General features: G+C 51.7%; 1 protein-coding gene across 7 annotated transcripts in view; it reads right to left on the reverse strand.

Annotated features, from left to right (window-relative positions):
• Positions 1-18,004, reverse strand: part of TMEM63C (transmembrane protein 63C) — a 150,936-nt gene that overhangs the window by 19,263 nt on the left and 113,669 nt on the right. For all 7 annotated transcript variants that reach the window (XM_030804035.1, XM_030804037.1, XM_030804036.1 and 4 more), the window contains 7 exons: positions 14,364-14,401; positions 7,860-8,002; positions 6,066-6,114; positions 3,603-3,711; positions 1,655-1,728; positions 929-1,009; positions 695-818 (listed from right to left, as the gene is read on the reverse strand). In XM_030804035.1, coding sequence (XP_030659895.1) covers positions 695-818; positions 929-1,009; positions 1,655-1,728; positions 3,603-3,711; positions 6,066-6,114; positions 7,860-8,002; positions 14,364-14,401 — 618 coding nt within the window. The remainder of the gene's footprint in view (positions 1-694; positions 819-928; positions 1,010-1,654; positions 1,729-3,602; positions 3,712-6,065; positions 6,115-7,859; positions 8,003-14,363; positions 14,402-18,004) is intronic.

The raw sequence follows: 18,004 nt of genomic DNA on the forward strand, positions 1-18,004 counted from the left end.
TGGTCACGAGGTTCCTCCCCACTCAAGCCTGCCTGGATTGTGGTGGCCTTGAAGCACCTCAAGGAGCCCAGGACCCTGGCTGGCCTCCAAAGTCCCACCTCTAGAACAAGAAGAGGCGATGACTGCCATTCACCCCTGCCCTTAGATCTGGGGAAAGTGAGGCATAACAAGGGGTACCCGGGGGCTTTCAGGCTTGGGGTGGACCCCAGAGAGGTGAGAGAATGTGTTTGCCACATTTCCACGAGAGAGGGTGAATCTCTGGGCTGGCAGAAGTTCGGCGTGGTCCTGAAGCAGGTGTCTGAGTCTTGACGCCCTCTTTGAGCCACAGTGGTCAGGTGATAAGACAGGCTGTTGTCTTCAAATGTTTCTGTCCTATCTCTTTGGGAGCCTGAGGCCTGGCAGCCTCGTGTAGCCTGCTGTGTTTTCTCTGGTCCTTCTCTCTCATTCTCCCATCCAAGACCAGAAAGGAGACAACAGCAAGCTTCCCTGGATTGTTCTGAAGGTGGCCTCCAGAAAGGCTCCCATCTCAACAGGGAGGCAGGACATGGTGGATGGGGAGGAAGGAGCTGGGTGGGGAGTACTAGAGCAGACCTGAGTGAGGCCTGGGGCCCAACAGTGAGGGCAAAGGTGCAGAGCCTAGAGCCCCAGGACCCCACCGCTCCCTTGCTGTGCTCCCAATGCTCAAGCCAGTTACCTCCTTGAAGCAGGTCCAGCACTTGCAGAAGCACAGGCGGGCACAGGGGTGGATCCTGATCATCACCTTCCCAGTCTTCTTGGCCTTGGCTGTGTAGAAGAGCCGGCCCCGCATGGCATGGCGCCTGCCAGCAGTGGGCAACGGGAGAAGGACCTGCAGGTCAGGGGCCAGCAGAGCCCCATCCTCCCCTTTTACCCCCACCCCAGGCCCCAAAAGGCCCCGCTGCAGCCTCACCTCTGATCGTCCAAGTCAATCAGGTTCCTGACGTCATAGCAGAAGTGGACTCTTGTCACGACACTGCCTGGATAGGCCTCGCTGCAGCCACAAACATGGGTGCTGAGTTGGCCTGTGGGGTTGGGGACGTGCTGCCCCTACCCCCCTGCCCAGCATGTCGGCCCTCAGGGCTGGGTGGCTCAGCTGCCTGGTGTTCCTGGATGGGAGACTTCATCTCTGCTCCTAAAGCTGAACCTCAGGGTTTGAACCTTCACGATCTGAGAGCTGCCAAATCCTTCCTACATAACTCAGAACAGGGCAAAAGGGCGGAGCTCCACCCACTGGGGAACCCAGGAGAGAGCTGTTCACAAAGAGATAATTAGCTCAGTGAACAGTGTCCTTGGGGCTAGGAACTTGGGGTCACAAAGGATGTCTCCAGATGATCTGCTCTAAATAGCTGTGATCCAAGGTTGCCTGTGCTCAGTAGTTGGAGCAACAGGAGAAAGGAAAATTCCCATCACCCATATCACAGCCATGCCACGCGGGAAGTCCCTGACTTCAGACACCCTGCTCCAGCTCCAGTGGCCCTCCCCATTCTAAAAAGCGGATCCTGAGCTGAGTCCAGGGAGAGCCACCCCGGGGTGTCCCAGTCCCAACATCCTGCACCAACTCACTACCCACTTGAGGACCCAGGCAGGGTTGCAGGGAGGAAGCAATCCACGCCTCGGCCCACCCCAACCCACTTACTGAAAATGCTTAATGATGAGTTCTGGGTCTTCAATGTCCTTGGGCACATAGGTGATCATTAGTGTCCTTGTGACCTGGGTGGGAATAAAAAAAATGGAGAAAGAAGACTGTGCTTGCATAGGAATTCCAGATACCTGAGTCTTTTGGTGGCCCAGAGTCTCCTGGGAGCAGGCCTTCTGGTCACAGCAGGCTGCTGATGCCAGTGCCTCCTTGCTGAGAGAGCCAAGAAAGTCAAAGCCAAGCTGGGACACTGTGGGCCAAGGAAGTGCCAGCTGCCTTAGCCCACAGTGTCCCAGCTGAGCCAGGCAGCTCTGAGGTTGGTCAACTGTGCTTCTGTTCTCCTGTGTGCCCAGCTGTGGGTGCCCTGCCCCGGACCGCTGTGGTGAAGGGAGGAAGGGCTGGAAAGCTGCCATCAGGCTGGGGTGGAGGATCAGAGCTCCATGATTGGAAAGAGCTGCCTGTGCAACCCCACAGTGGTTTCTGCTCTCCCTGTAGCTTCCACTATTCCAGCGTAAAGCCTCACATCGCTAGGGAAATCCCTCACGTGAGACTGGGCAGGGGAGTTGGGAAGTAAACAAGACTCGGGAGAGGATAGGGAAGCTTCCCCCAACTTCACATTTTATTCTGTGAATGGGAAATATCTTCCTGGGTCACCACCTTTAAGATGACAGTCTGGTAAATTGTGCTGCAAGAATCAGGGGTCTTGAAAGAGGCTTCTGGTGACAATAAGGAAAGCTGAAGTAGCAGACACTAGACTGGTCAAGGGTGACCAAGCCTCCATGCCTGGCAGGCTGAAGCATTTGGGTTCACTTTTCAGGGAATGTGGATTTGCGCCCTGGGGTGGGTTCAAGTGAATCAGTCCTTTTGAATGGATGGCCTGGAAGGAGCTGATTCCACACACTGAACCTTTGAAAGGCTGAGGACGGGAACTAGGGATGCTCCTCACTCTTGCCCATCCCCACCAGAGCATGGGTGCTGGTCCAGATGGGTGGCACTGCCGGTGCCTGCTCATGGCCCCCGTCAGTCATCTCTGCACACCAACGCCTGCGGCTTGCTTCAAATACTGCGACTGCTCTTTCCCAGCCTTGGGGCATGTTCAGCTTTTGTGCAGGGCAAGTAGTGGAGGAGTTAAAGCCCCTGAGTGCAATCCTCAATGAATGGTGGACAGGGAGCTGGTGGAAAATACCCACGATTGCTCACCTCCAGGAAAATTCTGGGGCATGTGTTCTACACCAGCTCCCAGAGTTCCCAGGTCATGAAGCTCCAGTTGCCCACAGTGGTAAGTTGCCCCTCCATGCTCCCTTTTTTTGGTTGCCTTTGCATCCTCACTCCCTTACTGGCCTTTCCCGGGATCACCACCCATAAACAAGTGCTACTCATTCCAAGTCTCAGGGTCTGCTTGGATGGGGTCACCCAAACTGAGACGGTGGGGATACACGGGGGTCTCTGACCTCAGAGAGATTGCAGAAGGGCAAGGCATGGGCCTAGCAGGAGTGGGCAGGGCCAGGTACACCAAGTAGCAGCAGTTCAGCAGGGCCCTGACCACTTAGCATGGAGGCCCCCACTGGTCCACTGGGCCTTGTTAATCCTTTAGTTTTCGGATGGTGGGAAGTCCAAGAGTCCCTGGGGAGGGGCAGGGCAGCAGAGGGGCAGGGATAGGAGGTACCTGGGCAGCAGCTATTTACCAACTAGTCTGAAAGTTTCATTAGGGGTGAGAGGGTGGAGGAGGGTGAGGGGGTGAGAGGGTGGAGGAGGGTGAGAGGTGGGGCCAGGTGATTGTTACTAGGGCTGAAGGGAGGAAGCTTGGCCCCTGCTCAGGTGAAACCCCCCCTCCCATCTATCACAGTCTCCCTGGACCCTCTGAGGGCTTCTCTGAGGGTTGGGAGTGGTCGGCCCAGTGGGGAGGGGCCCCAGCTCCCAGTGGGAAGCAGCTTTGTAGGCTACTTACCTTTTGGCTATTCCTGGGTGCAAACCCCAGGCAGTGATGAGCCATGAACATGAAGTTGGTGATGAAGTAGAAGAAGGACAGCAGGCTATGTAGCCACAGGAGCTTGCTCCTACAGGGAAGGAGGCAGCAGCAGTGAGGTCAGCCTGCGAGCTCCCCAGAGCCCACTGCACACAGACCCCTGGGCCTCCTCCTACCGTCAGTCTCCTGGGCTCCCCCAACCCATCACAGTCTCCTCAGACCCCCACAACCATCAGAGTCTCCCCAGACCCCAACCCATCACGGTCTCCCCAGACCCCCCACCCATCACCATCTCCCCAGACCCCCACCCCCCGCAGTCCTCTTGGACACCTCCCCCACCCATCACAGTCTTCTAGGGCTCCCTGTTCCCTCTCACCCATCACAGTCTCCCCAGATCCCCCCACCCATTGCAGTCTCCCTGGACCCCCCAACGGTCATGGTCACAGTCTCCTTGGATCTGTCCCACCAGTCACAGTCTCCTAGGACACCCCCACCCATCTCAGGCTCCCTGGACACCTCCCCTCACCCATCACAGTCTCCCAGGTCTCCCTCCCACCCATCACAGTCTCCCTGGATCCTCCCCTCTCACCTACCACAGTCTCCCCAAATATCTCCCCATCCACTGCAGTCTTCTCAGACCCTCCCCTCCCACCGATCACAATCTCCCTGGACCCCCCTCTCCCAGCCCACATGCAGTCTTTCCAGGAACACCTTCTTGGAGTCCAGACACTCAGGTGCCTTGGAAGGGGCATCAGTGGTGAGAAGGGGTCTTGCTCCAGCTCATGGGGGGGACATTTATTGAGTGTTTACTCTGAGCCAGATCCAGGTGGGACTTAGTGCATGGTGTGCATTTTCTCACTAGACTCAACCACACACATAGCCACGCATGTGGTTATCTTCACTTCACTCATAGGGAAATGAGGGTGAGAGAGGGTTGGTGATCCTCCCAAGGTCACTGTAGCAATGGTGCGCTGGGAGGTGAGCCCAGAGCTGCTGAAGTTCTTAGATTCATCACTGCTATGCCATCCTGCCAGCTGCTGTGGCTCAGGCCCCCATGGTTGCACAGCAGACCAAGTGAGGAAGAACCTGGGTTACCTGCAGGCCTTGGGGGAGGAGGGCCAGACGGTTTGCAGCACTGCCCCTGGGGTAGGAGAGTCATGGCACTTGGACCATGTTTGCCATTCCTGCTTTCAACTCACATGATGCCATCCCAAAGCACCTGGCTAGGAATGCTACTCAGAAATAGGGCCCACCTTATTCTACATGGTTAGAGGTGAGAAAGGTCACCTTGTTTCAAAATACCCCTGGTGCCTGGCACCTCACACGCCATTGCCATCTGCTATGACGGTGGATCCACCATGCTGCTCCACCCTCAGTTTCCACAGAGGGGCAAGGCTACATGGTCTCTACAGAATGCTCCAGCTCTCTGCCAGGATACATTCATGGAGATTGATGGCTTTTTGCTGTTCTACTAGAATTCACTTTTTGTTGGGAAGATGTAGGTACCTTGGGCCAGCAATGGGCCTCGGGAAGGAGCCGATATCCCTGCTCTGGTTGGCATCCCCAGGGGAGGATATGGTGAAAGCAGATGTGAGAGGATGCCATAGCCCCTTTCCGCTGATTTCAGAGTTTGGGTTAAACCAGTCTGCTCCAAGGTGTATCGCAGGAGAGCAGGAGCAGAGGGATAGGGGTTGGGGTAGGCGAGGTGGGGCAGGGGTGTGTGAACCCCACTCACACTTGCTGGAACTGCTTCTGCAGCTTTGTCAGGAGTCAGCCAAGCTGGCCTAGACGCCTGGGCCATGGCATGGACCAACGGGGCCACATTTGGCTCGGGGCAAATTGATATGGCCAGGAGTCAGGTCGGCTGATGTTGAAACCCACAGGTTCTTGGCCCGTGAGGGGATGGAGCTCAGAGAGCATGTCCACCAGCCCTTCCCCAATGATGGACATGAATAAGGACTGAAGCTCAGTGTTGGGGGTGCACTGCTTCAGATCTAGGGGCCAGTTAATGGCAGAGGTGGGGCATGAGTCTGCTGTGGGACTCTGAGGGGGACTGTCAGGCCCATGATTCACTCAGGTGTATGATGGCTGACTGGAACCTACTGGGGGCAGGAAAACAATCTTCAGTCTCTTTCAGCACAGGGTCTCTGCCTCTTGGGATCTGGGTATACTGCAAATAGGACCCATTTCTCCACATCTTCATGACTGGCCAGTTTGGGCAGCTCCACTCATGACAGATGAGGACCCAGGGCCTCATCTCACACCAAGAGTCCTGCCCCACCGAGAGGATGCAGTTTCTGGCATCTCACTCAGGACCCGGTTCCCAGGGAAACCAGGCCTTTCTTATCAGCAAAATGGTGCCTATGTTACAAACTGACATGTTAGACCTTCTCTCCACACCAACACCCCCCCCAATGGAATGGGAGGTTAAGATCAGGTACCTACTCTGTGGAGACATTGACGATGGTGGTCCGAGCAAAGTGACTGCTCCAGTCTGAAAGAGAAAGAAGTTGCTGACCTTGAGCCTGGCTCCTCAGTTGCTGGCGGCGCCAGAATTCAAGGTTCCTGGATGAATACGTGGGGTCTGGAGATGCTTGCCTTTGACCTCCTCTTCCTTCCGGTTCCCCAGAGCTTCTCCCCAACTTTTAACAAAAACATCAGAGGCCTCTTTTCCCTGGCACTGCTGACTGGGGAGGAAAGCTTCTCGGGAGGAAAGCAAGAACACTTCTTTGTGTGGTATCTCCAGGGCACAATTGGCACATAATGCACACCCAGTGAATGCTTGTTGAAGGCACCAGCCATCCAGCCACGAGCAGAATGATGAAATTAGCAACACTATTACCACTGGCAACGTCCAGAAAAGGCAACACTGTCTCATTCAGAGGAAATCCTTCTGGCTATGTGCATTAGTTTGACAGTTCAGACACCCCCTTATAAAATGTGTCTAAAAATCCTGCATGATATTATCACTGCCAACATACCAGCTCTTAGGATGAGACAAGACTCAGATATTACTCTAGTAGTGGCATTTGGTGGCATGGACACTCAGTGTGCTAAACTGAATTAATTAAGGTCTACCTCTGGCCAAGGATAAACAGGTAGAAACCTGAGGAATCAGGAAAAAGCTGGTTGCCCCTGGGGCATGTACGGTGCTATTCTGCACCACCCAGGTGTACAGTCTTCATACAGCTCCGTTCAGCTTCATGATTCTAAATGAAATACTAGCTGCTATTCACTGAGCACCTACTATGTATGTCAAGCACTGTATAGGTATGTGGCATGTGATCTCCCAATCCCTAAGACAGTTGAGGAAAGTGAAGCTCAGGAGACTGATTTGCCATATACAAGGTTAAATCACATGTTAGCGGCCAGGTGTGGTGGCTCATGCCTGTAATCTCAGCACTTTAGGAGGCCAAGGTGGGCGGATCACTGGAGGTCAGGAGTTTGAGACCAGCCTGGCCAACATGGTGAAAACCCATCTCTACTAAAAATACAAAAATTAGCCAGGCGTGGGGGCGGGTGCCTGTAATCCCAGCTACTCGGGAGGCTGAGGCAGAAGAATCACTTGAATCCAGGAGGCAGAGGTTGCAGTGAGCTGAGATTGCGCCATTGCACTCCAGCCTGGGCTACAATAGCAAAACTCTGTCATAAATAAATAAATAAATAAATAAATAAATAAATAAATAAGTAAGTAAGTAAGTAAAATAACATATTAGCTAGGCAAAGGTATTTTCTGGGGAGCAGGTGTGGGCAAACATTGTGGAGCCATGATTTTTCTGTTTTGGAAGCCAAGGTCTCACCCACAATGCCGGTCTGTCCAAAGGGCTTACCCAGTTCCAATGAGTGGGAGTAGAGGTCCTACGAGACAAATTCTGCACCTATGGTGTTATGTCCAACAGAGTGGGTTCAGGGATCTTTGCAGTAGGTCACATGTCACAAAAGGGTCTCCAGGAACACCCAGCCAGAGTGGGGCCATGAATGAACACTCAGTTCCAAACTGAATTAATACTATATGCCTGCTGTGTGTCAGGCCCTGGGCCAAACCTGTGACAAAGGAGGAATCGTCTCCAGGCTCCACATGAGAGAAGCAAAGCATGGCTTGTTCAAGTTCACACAGCAACAAACTCTCAGAGGCAGGATTAAAATAGATGTCTAGACCCTCAACCCCAGCCCTGACTAGCTTGCCTGGCCGCCTCTCAGGTCCAGCTGCTGCCCCAGGGCCCGCTGAGCTCTGCCTACCCAGAACAGATCCAGTATAGTTGATAGGCAAAATGATGCCCAGGGAGGGGATACAGATGATGAGCACAAAGATGATGAGGTGGTACTGGAACACGATGTAGATGCGCGCGTCGTCCCCACACTTGTTAATCAGATCCTCATCCCTGGAAGAGACACACAGACAAGGACACGCCTCAGGAGCCGGCATGGCCACCACTTGTTGTGGGGAGGTGGAGGGAAGGGCAGAAAATGATCACCCCCTCCCCAAGTTTTATTTTTTTTGAAATATCTCTATATCTTATATATAAGGCAATTTTGAAATTGCCCTATATCTCAAAGCCTCGGTTATCCCTGAAGTATACTTTAACTGAATTTCACAGACATATCAAAGATAGGGGCTCTGTTACAGATACACACTCAGGAATCCAGAAACACTCTTGAAATAGAGCATTCATTCATCCTTTTATTACTTCTTCAAACATTTGCAGTGGTTGCTATGGTGCAGACACCAGACAAAGCACTCATGGTATTGAGGCACTCTATTAGGAAAAAAGGAACACCTGAAACCCATGACGAGATAATGAGCTATCACGCCACACTGCCAGATTTGCCAAAGTTGGAAAGTTGGACAACACTAAGTGTTGGTGAGAGTGTGGGGCATTGGGAGTTCTCCTGCTCTCATGGGTGTATGCACTGGCCCAGTTACACTGGAGAACAGTTGCTATTATCTACTGAAATGGAATACATGCACATTCTATGACCCAGCAGTTCCACTCCTAGGTTTATACCCAATAGAAATGCATGACATGTGTACCCAGACACATGTATAAAAATTTCATAGATGCATTACTTGTAACATCCTCAAACTGCAAACAACTTACATATCTATCAAGGTGAAATGGACACAAGAACTGTGATATATAAATCATGAAATACTAGACAGCAGTGGTCCCCAACCTTTTTGGCACCAGGGACCAGTTTTGTGGAAGACAATTTTTTCCATAGACCTAGGTATGGGGTGGTGGGGGAGCGGGGGGCAGATAATTTTGGGATGAAACTGTTCTACCTCAGATCATCAGGCATTAGTTAGAGTCTCCTAAGGAGCACGCAACCTAGACCCCTCATATGTGTAGTTCACAATAGGATTTGTGCTTGTATGAGAATCTCATGCCGCTGCTGATCTGACAGGAGGCGGAGCTCAGGTGTAATGCTCGCTCACCTCCTGCTGTGCAGCCAGGTTCCTAACAGGTATCGGTCAGTGGCCTGGAGGTTGGGGACCTCTGTTATACAGCAATAAAAATGAATGACCCATAGCTGAACCTCACAAACACAATGCTGAGTAAAAGTTACCAGGCACAAACAACACATACTGTGTGGTTTCAAACATAAAGTTCAACTATAGGCAATACTGAGCTATAGAGTTAGAATGGGATGGAGATGAAGGTTTAGGGGCAGGAAGAGAGCTGCTGGGTATTGGCAATGTTCTAGTTGTGGATCAGGATGGTGGTGGCACAGCCTTAGCTTTGTGATGACTGAGCTGTACATTTTTTTTTTTTTTTTTTTTTTTTGAGACAGAGTCTTGCTCTGTTGCCAGGCTGGAGTGCAGTGGCGCGATCTTGGCTCATTGCAACCTCCTCCTCCCAGGTTCAAGCGATTCTCCTGCCTCAGCCTCCCAAGTAGCTGGGACTATAGGTGTGCGCCACCACATCCAGCTAATTTTTTGTATTTTTAGTAGAGACGGGGTTTCACCATGTTGACCAGGATGATCTTGATCTCTTGACCTCAGGGGATCTGCCTGCCTTGGCCTCCCAAAGTGCTGGGATTACAGGCGTGAGCCACCGCGCCGGGCCAAGCTGTACATTTTTTGGTGTGTACTTTTCCATGTGCATGTTATACTTCAATTTAAACAATTTAAAAGCAACAAATGCTCATAGAAACTTTGGAAAATACGAAAGAGAAGTAAATAATTCATCTACAATCTCATTGAACCTAAGACAATGACTAAAAAGCATTTGGGGCTGGGCATGGTGGATTGCGCCTGTAATCCTGGTACTTTGGGAGGCAGAGACAGGTGGATTGCTTGAGCCCAGCAGTTCGGGACCAGCCTGGGCAACATGGTGAAACCCCATCTCTACAAAAAAAAAAAAAAAAAAACAAATATATATATATATAAATTAGCTGGGTGTGGTAGCATGTGCCTGTAGTCCCAGCTACTCTGGAGGCTGAGGTAGGAGGATCGCTTGAGCCTGGGAGGTTGAGGCTACAGTGAGCCAATATCATGCCACCGCACTCCAGCCTGGGTGACCTGGGGAACAGAGCAAGACCCTGTCTCAAAATAATAATAATGATAATAATAAAAAGCATTTGGAGTTAATTTCTGTTTATTTGTTTGTTTTGAGACAGAGTCTCACTCTATAGCTCAGGCTGGAGTGCGTGACATGATCTTGGCTCACTGCAACCTCTGTCTCCCAGATTCAAGCAATTCTCCTGCCTCATCCTCCCAAATAGCTGGGATTACAGGTGTGTACCCAGCTAAATTTTTGTATTTTTAGTAGAAACGGAGTTTCACCACGTTGGCCAGGTTGGTCTCAAACTCCTGATCTCAAATGATCTGCCCGCTTTGGCCTCCCAAAGTGCTGGGATTACAGGTGTGAGCCACCGTGCCCAACCTTCTTTATTTTCTTGTTGTGCTCGTTTTACTTGGTGATTATAGTTATAAAAAGCATTTGATGCACTGCTCTTTTGCTTGGCATTTAATGTCAAGCCTTTTCCGATGGTTTTACGTAACGGTGACAGTGGCCTCTGTTGACGGTGCACCGGTTCATGCTCAGCACCATGCAGGCTTCCCCACTCCACTGGTGGACACACCATGGTTTACCCACCCCTGCCCCCTTGTCAGGATTGTAGGTTGTATGCGAAACTAGCATCCAGCCTGGGATTCAGATTTATTTTTAAGGCCGGGTGCAGTGGCTCATGCCTGTAATCCCAGCACTTTGGGAGGCCAAGATGGGCAGATCACTTGAGGTCAGGAGTTCAAGACCAGCCTGGCCAACGTGGTGAAAGCCCGTCTCTACTAAAAAATACAAAAAAATTAGCCAGGCGTGGTGGCTCACGCCTGTAGTCCCAGCTACAGGAGAGGCTGCTCTGAGAGGCTGCGGCAGGAGAATGGCGTGAACCCGGGAGGCGGAGCTTGAAGTGAGCCAAGATTGTGCCACTGCACTCCAGCCTGGGCGACAGAGCAAGACTCCATCTCAAAAAAAAAAAAAAAGAAAAACAAAAATTAGCCAGGCATGGTGGCGGGTGCCCTGTAATCCCAGCTACTTGGGAGGCTAAGGCAGGAAAATTGCTTGAACCTGGGAGGCGGAGGTTGCAGTGAGCTGAGATCGTACCACTACCTTCCAGCCTGGGTGACAGAGTGAGACTCTGTCTTAAAAAAAAAAAAAAAAAGATTTATTTTTAAACAATACTACAAAAAGCACACCTTCAAGGTTTTCAATGTTCCCATTTGAGGAATTATTTAGAGCTCTTGATTTTTTAACTTTGAGCAGCTAAACGTTTCCCTCTCTGGACTTGAGAATGAAATGCCAGGAGTGGAATGGATGAGAACTTCTGGAGAGCAGGGGAAGGTCCTCTTGCACTGCCTGAGGCGGAGTGAGGTCCAGGAGCCTCCAATCAGGTGGAGAGAGCAGAGGGCTGGACAGGACTGGATGGCACTGAGAGCACTAGAATTCTCTTCCTGGGCCAGGAATTCCTGCCTCCACCACTAGGCCTGTTTCCTTTCTCCATCTTTCTTGTAAGTGCCCCACCCTGATCTTCCAGCCAATCGCCCTTCTTCCTACTCACAATTAATTCTCTGTCTCTGCTCTCATTGCTTCCCTTCCTTCCACCTCTTTCTGAAGATGTGCTGGATCCACTGCCTGCTCTCTCATCTTCGGCATCCTCCTCTCTCTGCGTCTACCTGCGTCCACCCACACCTCTTCTCCATAAACTACAACCAGGCTCAAGTGCTTGTTGGTTCCTCCGTAATAAAACAGCTCCTCAAGGATCCACTCTCTGATCTGTTCCGACCTGTTTTCCCTCCAGTTCCTTCCAATAGCTTCACTTCCTTCCTCCCATGCACCTCTGGAAAAAGGTGATCTTCCTTCTCTGCCTCTGTGTCTTGGACATCCTATCCTAGGCCTGCCCTCCCAGCAGAGACCCGACTCACCAAAGTCAACGTCCTTTCCGCAGCCCCCATTCTACTCCACCTCTGTAGCACTAGAGGTTGCTGGGCCACCCCACCCTAGAGGGAAGCCTTGTCCTGGCCTGGCTTCAGTGAGTCCAGCCCAGAGGATGCCTCTTCCTCCTGCCTCAATGAGGAGCTCCCTTGGGCCGCTTCTGGTCTTACATCCTTGGACGACCCATCAGCTCCCATGACTTCCACAGCCTCCATGCACCATCTGCCAAGTTGAAATCTCTAACTCTGACCTTTCTCCTAGGCTTCAATCTTGTTTTTTCAACAGCTCCTTTGTCAGCCTGCCTACTTGCCCTGACTACATCTCATCGTTTTGTGTTTCCTCTCCCACCTAATGGCATTACTACCCTCCCCAGAAACCAGACCTCAATTTCTCCCTCTTTCTTAACTAGGCCACAACCTACTGACTGCAGCCTTATGATCTCCCTCCCATCTTCCCCTCCCATTGTTTCTCTAGTCACTGCCCCGGTTCAGGTCACCAGCACCTCCCACCTCCACCATTGGAATAGCCTCCTTAACTGCTCACCTTGACTTTGGACTTTCTCTAATGCCATTCACTCTCCATACTTCTGCCTACACACATATATTGTTCTGAGTTTCCAGCTTAAAAATACTAATTGGCTCTCTACTGTCTCTAGATGAAAGCCCAAGATTCTCAGTATGCCAGTCAAGGTCCCAGCTGAGGCCCAATGTGGTGGCTCATGCCTGTAATCCCAGCACTTTGAGAGACTGAGGCAGGTGGATCACCTCAGGTCAGGAGTTCGAGGCCAGCCTGGCCAACATGGTGAAACCCCGTCTCTACTAAAAATACAAAAATTAGCAGGACATGGTGGCACGTGCCTGTAATCCCAGCTACTCGGGAGGCTGAGGCAGGAGAATTGCTTGAACCCAGGAGGTGGAGGTTGGAGTGAGCTGAGATTGTGCCACTGCACACCACCCTGGTGACAGAGAGATATTCTGTCTCAAAAAAAAAAAAAAAAAAAAAAACCCAACTGATCCTTCCAGCCCAATCTTTTACCCTCCCCCACCACACTTACCATGAAACTTTCCTTCTAGTCACACCAGATTTACCATGTCTGGGCACACCCTACTCATCTCTGCAACAAACTGGCTCACACAGTCCTTTACTTCTGATGTGCCCTCCACATCCCACATCACACCTGTCGAAACTCTTCCTGTCCTCCAATGCCCGGCTCAAAACTATACTTTTCCAGTTGGAATTCATTTCTCTCTTCCCCAGATGCCGTCTGCACAGCAATTATAACCCTCCCATTCTGAATGCTACGAAGGGAGTCTTGTTCACCTTTGTTTCTCCAACCAGACCGTGTGGGTTTGTGCACGGGGACCCTGCTTGACTTATTGCTCCTCAGTAAACGCATTAAGCTGTCTTCTATGACACTGCTCTCAAGGGGTGCTGGATGCACGGTGCGATGCCCTGCCTTCCTGCTTTCCCAGATGCTGGGTCCCTGACAGAGGGGCCTCTGTGATAGGAGTCTTTTGGTAGGGGTGGGGTGGAGGGGTTTAAAGGATGGGCAGGACAGGACAGATGGAGCACATTGAGGGAGAGCCCATGAGTGTGTGGGGTCTGAGGTGGAGGCAGAGCTGTGTGCACAGGTGTACGTGTGTGTGCGTGTATGTATGAGTGTGCCCGCATGTATGCCTACACAGTGGGAACATAGAGTTCTGGTAAGTGTCTGCTCTGCTGAAGCATCTGGCTGGTGTTAGGGAATCAGGAGAAAACAGGTAACTTGAGGTTGGCTTGCAGGAGAAAACAGGTGACTTGGGGGCTGCTTGCTTGCAAAGTGGGGTCTGGCATTCAAGAAACCCACAAGGTGAGGTGGGCAAGGGCTGCCCCTCTGCTCTGCAGGCACTGAGGCCGAGAGAGGCCTGCCCTTCTGCCCGATGTGTTTGCTTGGACAGCAGGGCGAACACATGATATGTTGAATGATGTTCACAGAAATCAAGCAGATAGCACAAAGGAAGGGTTTCTTTTTCCTGGGGTGGAGTTCACAGAAGCATTTCTATAGGCATGCAAGTAATGATTCAGCTACTAAAAGTGGTCCTTCCCTAAGGGCTGAGGCAGAGATAACAGGGGCAGTGGACTGTGCCCAGTTCCCACTTCACCAACTGTAACCAGGAAAGCATCCTTCACTGCTAATGGGTCAAGGTGGTGGGGAGGGTACAGAGCTCAGGCCCTGTTTTCCCAGGCTGGGGGCTGCTAACTTCCAGGAGCCTCCACCCCCCACCCCCAAGGCAACACGGTCACAAGCTCACAGAGCCCGGGCACTTACTTCATTGTTATGCTGTTGAAGAACCAGGAACAGAATCCCTGGGGGGAAAGGAGAGAAACTGTGAGAAAACCCATGCCCTGGCCTGCCCTGCCCAGCTCTGGGAACCCAGGCGGCTGGGTCATCTGAGGCAGCCGCGGCAGTGTCCGGGGCCTCCTTCCTGGGAAAAAGAGTCTGAAAACTCAGTTGGGAACCAGTGGTGACTGTGGAGAGAGATGCTTCCCTGGAAATGAGTGGACATCTCTGCCCTCCTGTTACAGGAAATGGGGTTTAGAAGGTGACCCTTGAACAGGAGGGAGAGAAGTGACTCCTTCTGGGGTGAACGTCTGTTGCTTTCTGTCTGTCCTTCATGATTCCTTCTGGAAATGCCCTTCCCTGGATGTGTGTGGTCCAGTGGGCTCCTACTCTTATTCTGTCCAAGTGGGAGTTTGCCTCCAGTGATTGACTGGCCAATGGGAACTTTACCCAATTGGGGCCAATTAAAATTTCCTTAAGGAAGCCAGGCATGGAGGCTCACACTTGTAATCTCAGCAGCTCAAGAGGCTGAGGCAGGTGGATCATTTGAGCCCAGGAGTTTGAGTCCAGCCTGGGCAACATAGCAAGACCCCACTTATTAAAAATTTTTTTAAAAATCCCTTAAAGGGATTGATACGGGTGTTGCAAGGGAGAAGGTCTCTTTCCCTCTGAATTCCTGCACCTCAGTAAACATCATGAAACCTGGGGTGGTTTGGTGGCATCTTTGATGCCATGTGCTGAGGGTCCTGTCCTGTTGATGCCTTTCTCTTGGGGTCTTGCTGTCTGGAGTTTCTGGGTGGTGGGGAAAGGTGGCCTCAGCCATGGGGAGATTGGTGGGGGACTAGAGAGAGAGTCGTCTTTGGAACGGTGTGTAAGAGAGGGGGCTGGGGCCTGCAGCTCTAAAAGCTGCCAGCTCTGGTATCTGGTGAAGTTACCCTGGTGCCTGCTTCCTTCTGGTATCCCAGAGGACTTAGCAAAATCTTGCACCAGTTTACAGCTCTAGATTGGCCCCATCTGGGTCATGTACACTTCTGTGAACCAGGCAGACCTCTTGATTGATAGTCCTCTGTGACCACATGGATTGGGGAAGAGGTATTTCCCAAAAGAAAGCAACTATCAGCCAACTTGACACAGGGAAGGAGACTTAGAAGGCGGGCCTTATGCCAAGGGGAGCAAAGGACATCTGTTTCTTTTTTGCCTGTCCTCATTGCTTCCTTTTGAGAAGGCACAAAAGAAACAGAAGTCCCTTGCTCCCCTCAGCATAAGTCCCACCTCCTAAGGCCCCTTCCCTGTGTTGGGTTGGCTGATGGTGACAATGGCCAATCGGCGGGAGTTCATGGCAGGACATTCCTCCAGCTATGTCCTGGGGAGCTAATTTAAGGATAAATGTTCAGGTGTGAGTCAGAGCAAGGAAGGGAAATAGCACAGTGGTGGCAGCAGCAGTGGGGAGCATCCCCAGGGAGGGGTGACTAGCAAGGCAGAGCTGGGCCAAGAGAGGTCCAGCCACCCCTCCTGCATGGAGAGTCTGTCTCCATGGCCCAGCTGGGCAAACAGGGTGCGACTGACTAAGGGAACAAGTAGCTTTCTTGATGGTCCTTCATGATTAGGCACCACTGGGGACACATCTTCCTGGGAATGTGTTTCTGCCCCTTCCACTATAGGTGCACAGGTGTATACTAGAATAGACAGAGGATGGGTCATCCAGGAAAGGGCAGAGGTCATGAGTAGAAGCGTGGCCATGAATATCCTGTGTGGATCTCTCTCTCTCTCTCTCTCTGTCTCTCTCACGTGTGTGTGCACACACATACACACATACACACTCCCTCCCCTGAGTACACGTTGTCACTCCGAAGGCATAAACCATTCAGAAAGCTCAGCAGCTGAACAGCCACATGAGAGGCAGATACAGGGCCACAGTTCCCAGGAGCCAGCTCAGCTGACGTGACAGAGTGACAGCTGTCAGTTCACTTCACCTATCTGAGCCCCCGCCACCTGGGGGTAACAATACCTGACCCAACTTGCTCAGGGAACCATGGTGAGACCCATTTTCTTCACCCACACCACCTGGCCCTGGCTGAAGGCTCCCCATCCTGGCTGGACACTGTGGGGGCCACCCCACTGAACTCTCTGTTCACCATTTAATTTAATTTACACCCTCTTCAGTTTGTCCCCCTCATTGCTGCCATAAGGATTTATCTTCTTAGATTTTTAAAAATAAAACTTTTGTCATTGTAAGAAGAAAAAAAATCAAAGTGATGTTTCTAAAAATGAACCTGCGAGCCCCTTGCAAGGTAGATGTTGCTGCCCTTTTTCCATCCAGGAAGCCTCCAAGAAATGAAGTCACTTGTCTGAGGCTCTGCACTTTGGAGAGGGCAGATCCTAGCAAGTGAAGGACCCGGCCTCTCGAGGGATGACAATGGAAGGAATTTGGCTCTGCTTACTTAGCACAGCTGACAAATCTGCATCAGATGCTAACTACATGGCAGGCTGGACTGGATGTGGGGTGTAGTGGTGAGCAAATCCAAGTTCAGGGCCTGCGGAAAGCAGACACACTAGACTGATCTTGCAGATGACGGATCATTACAGACAGGGTTAAAAATGTTAAAGAAAAGGAATGCATCTTCTGTGGCTATATACAAGAGATCTGGACCCAGGAGGGGTGGTCAGGGCTCCCTGAGGAAGTATGCTTAAGCTGAAATCTCAACAAAAAGTGAGTGACTCAGAGAAAGGCCACTGGGGAACGGGGAGAGGGAAGAGCCTGGGAAAGGGCTGGTGGAGGGAAGCAGGTGGCCCTGTTGAGAAGCTAAAAGGTGGACCCCATGTGGCGGGGATAGGGGAGTCGGGAGGAGTAAGGGAGGATGGACCAAACTACCAGGCCACGGCACAACATCTGCAATTGATTCCACGGGCCCTAGGAAGACAGTGAAGGTCTCTGCAGCAGAATATATGTCCCCAGGCAGGGGAACCTTTCTGGATGCAGGTGGAAAATGGATAAGGGCCCTAGAGTGTGGATCTAAAGGGATCAGTTAGAGCTACTGCAGTTGTCCAGGCAAGAGGCTGTTGGAGGCCTGGACCAGGGGATGGTAGGAGGGATGGAGAGAAAGAAAGCTGGGAAGGTCAAAGCAACACAACGTGGAGACACATTGGCCATGCTTGGGGGCCTGGGTAAGAGGGAGAGGAGGCCCTGGGGAGGATGGTGGGAGGTCTGAGACCAAGGTCACAGGAACAGGTGGGTGTGTGGTGGGATACCATGAAATGTTTTGGACAAATGGTACCCCAAATGACTACAATATCCATATGGAGGTATTTTGAAAGGTATTGAATAATCAGGCTGGGGCCCAGTGAGAGGATTAGCTGGAGACAGGAATTTAAAAGTTTATGTGTAGAGATGGCAAAGGAAGTTGTCAGTGTGGGCGTCATTGCCCAGGAGTCAGGGCAAGGGGAAGGGTATGGGATCAGCTGGTTGGGGGGACTCCTGGTGTGGAGGAGAAGCCTGCGAAGGAGACAAGGAGGAGCAGACAGAGAGGCAGAAGGAAATCCCAAAGAATGTGACGTCACCTATGCAACGGAGAGCACCTGTGCAAGAGAGAAAGACGGTCTACAGGGTCGGATGTTTCGGAGAACGCAGG

Source organism: Nomascus leucogenys, chromosome 22a, assembly GCF_006542625.1.
Source record: "Nomascus leucogenys isolate Asia chromosome 22a, Asia_NLE_v1, whole genome shotgun sequence".
NCBI classification, from domain to species: domain Eukaryota; kingdom Metazoa; phylum Chordata; class Mammalia; order Primates; family Hylobatidae; genus Nomascus; species Nomascus leucogenys.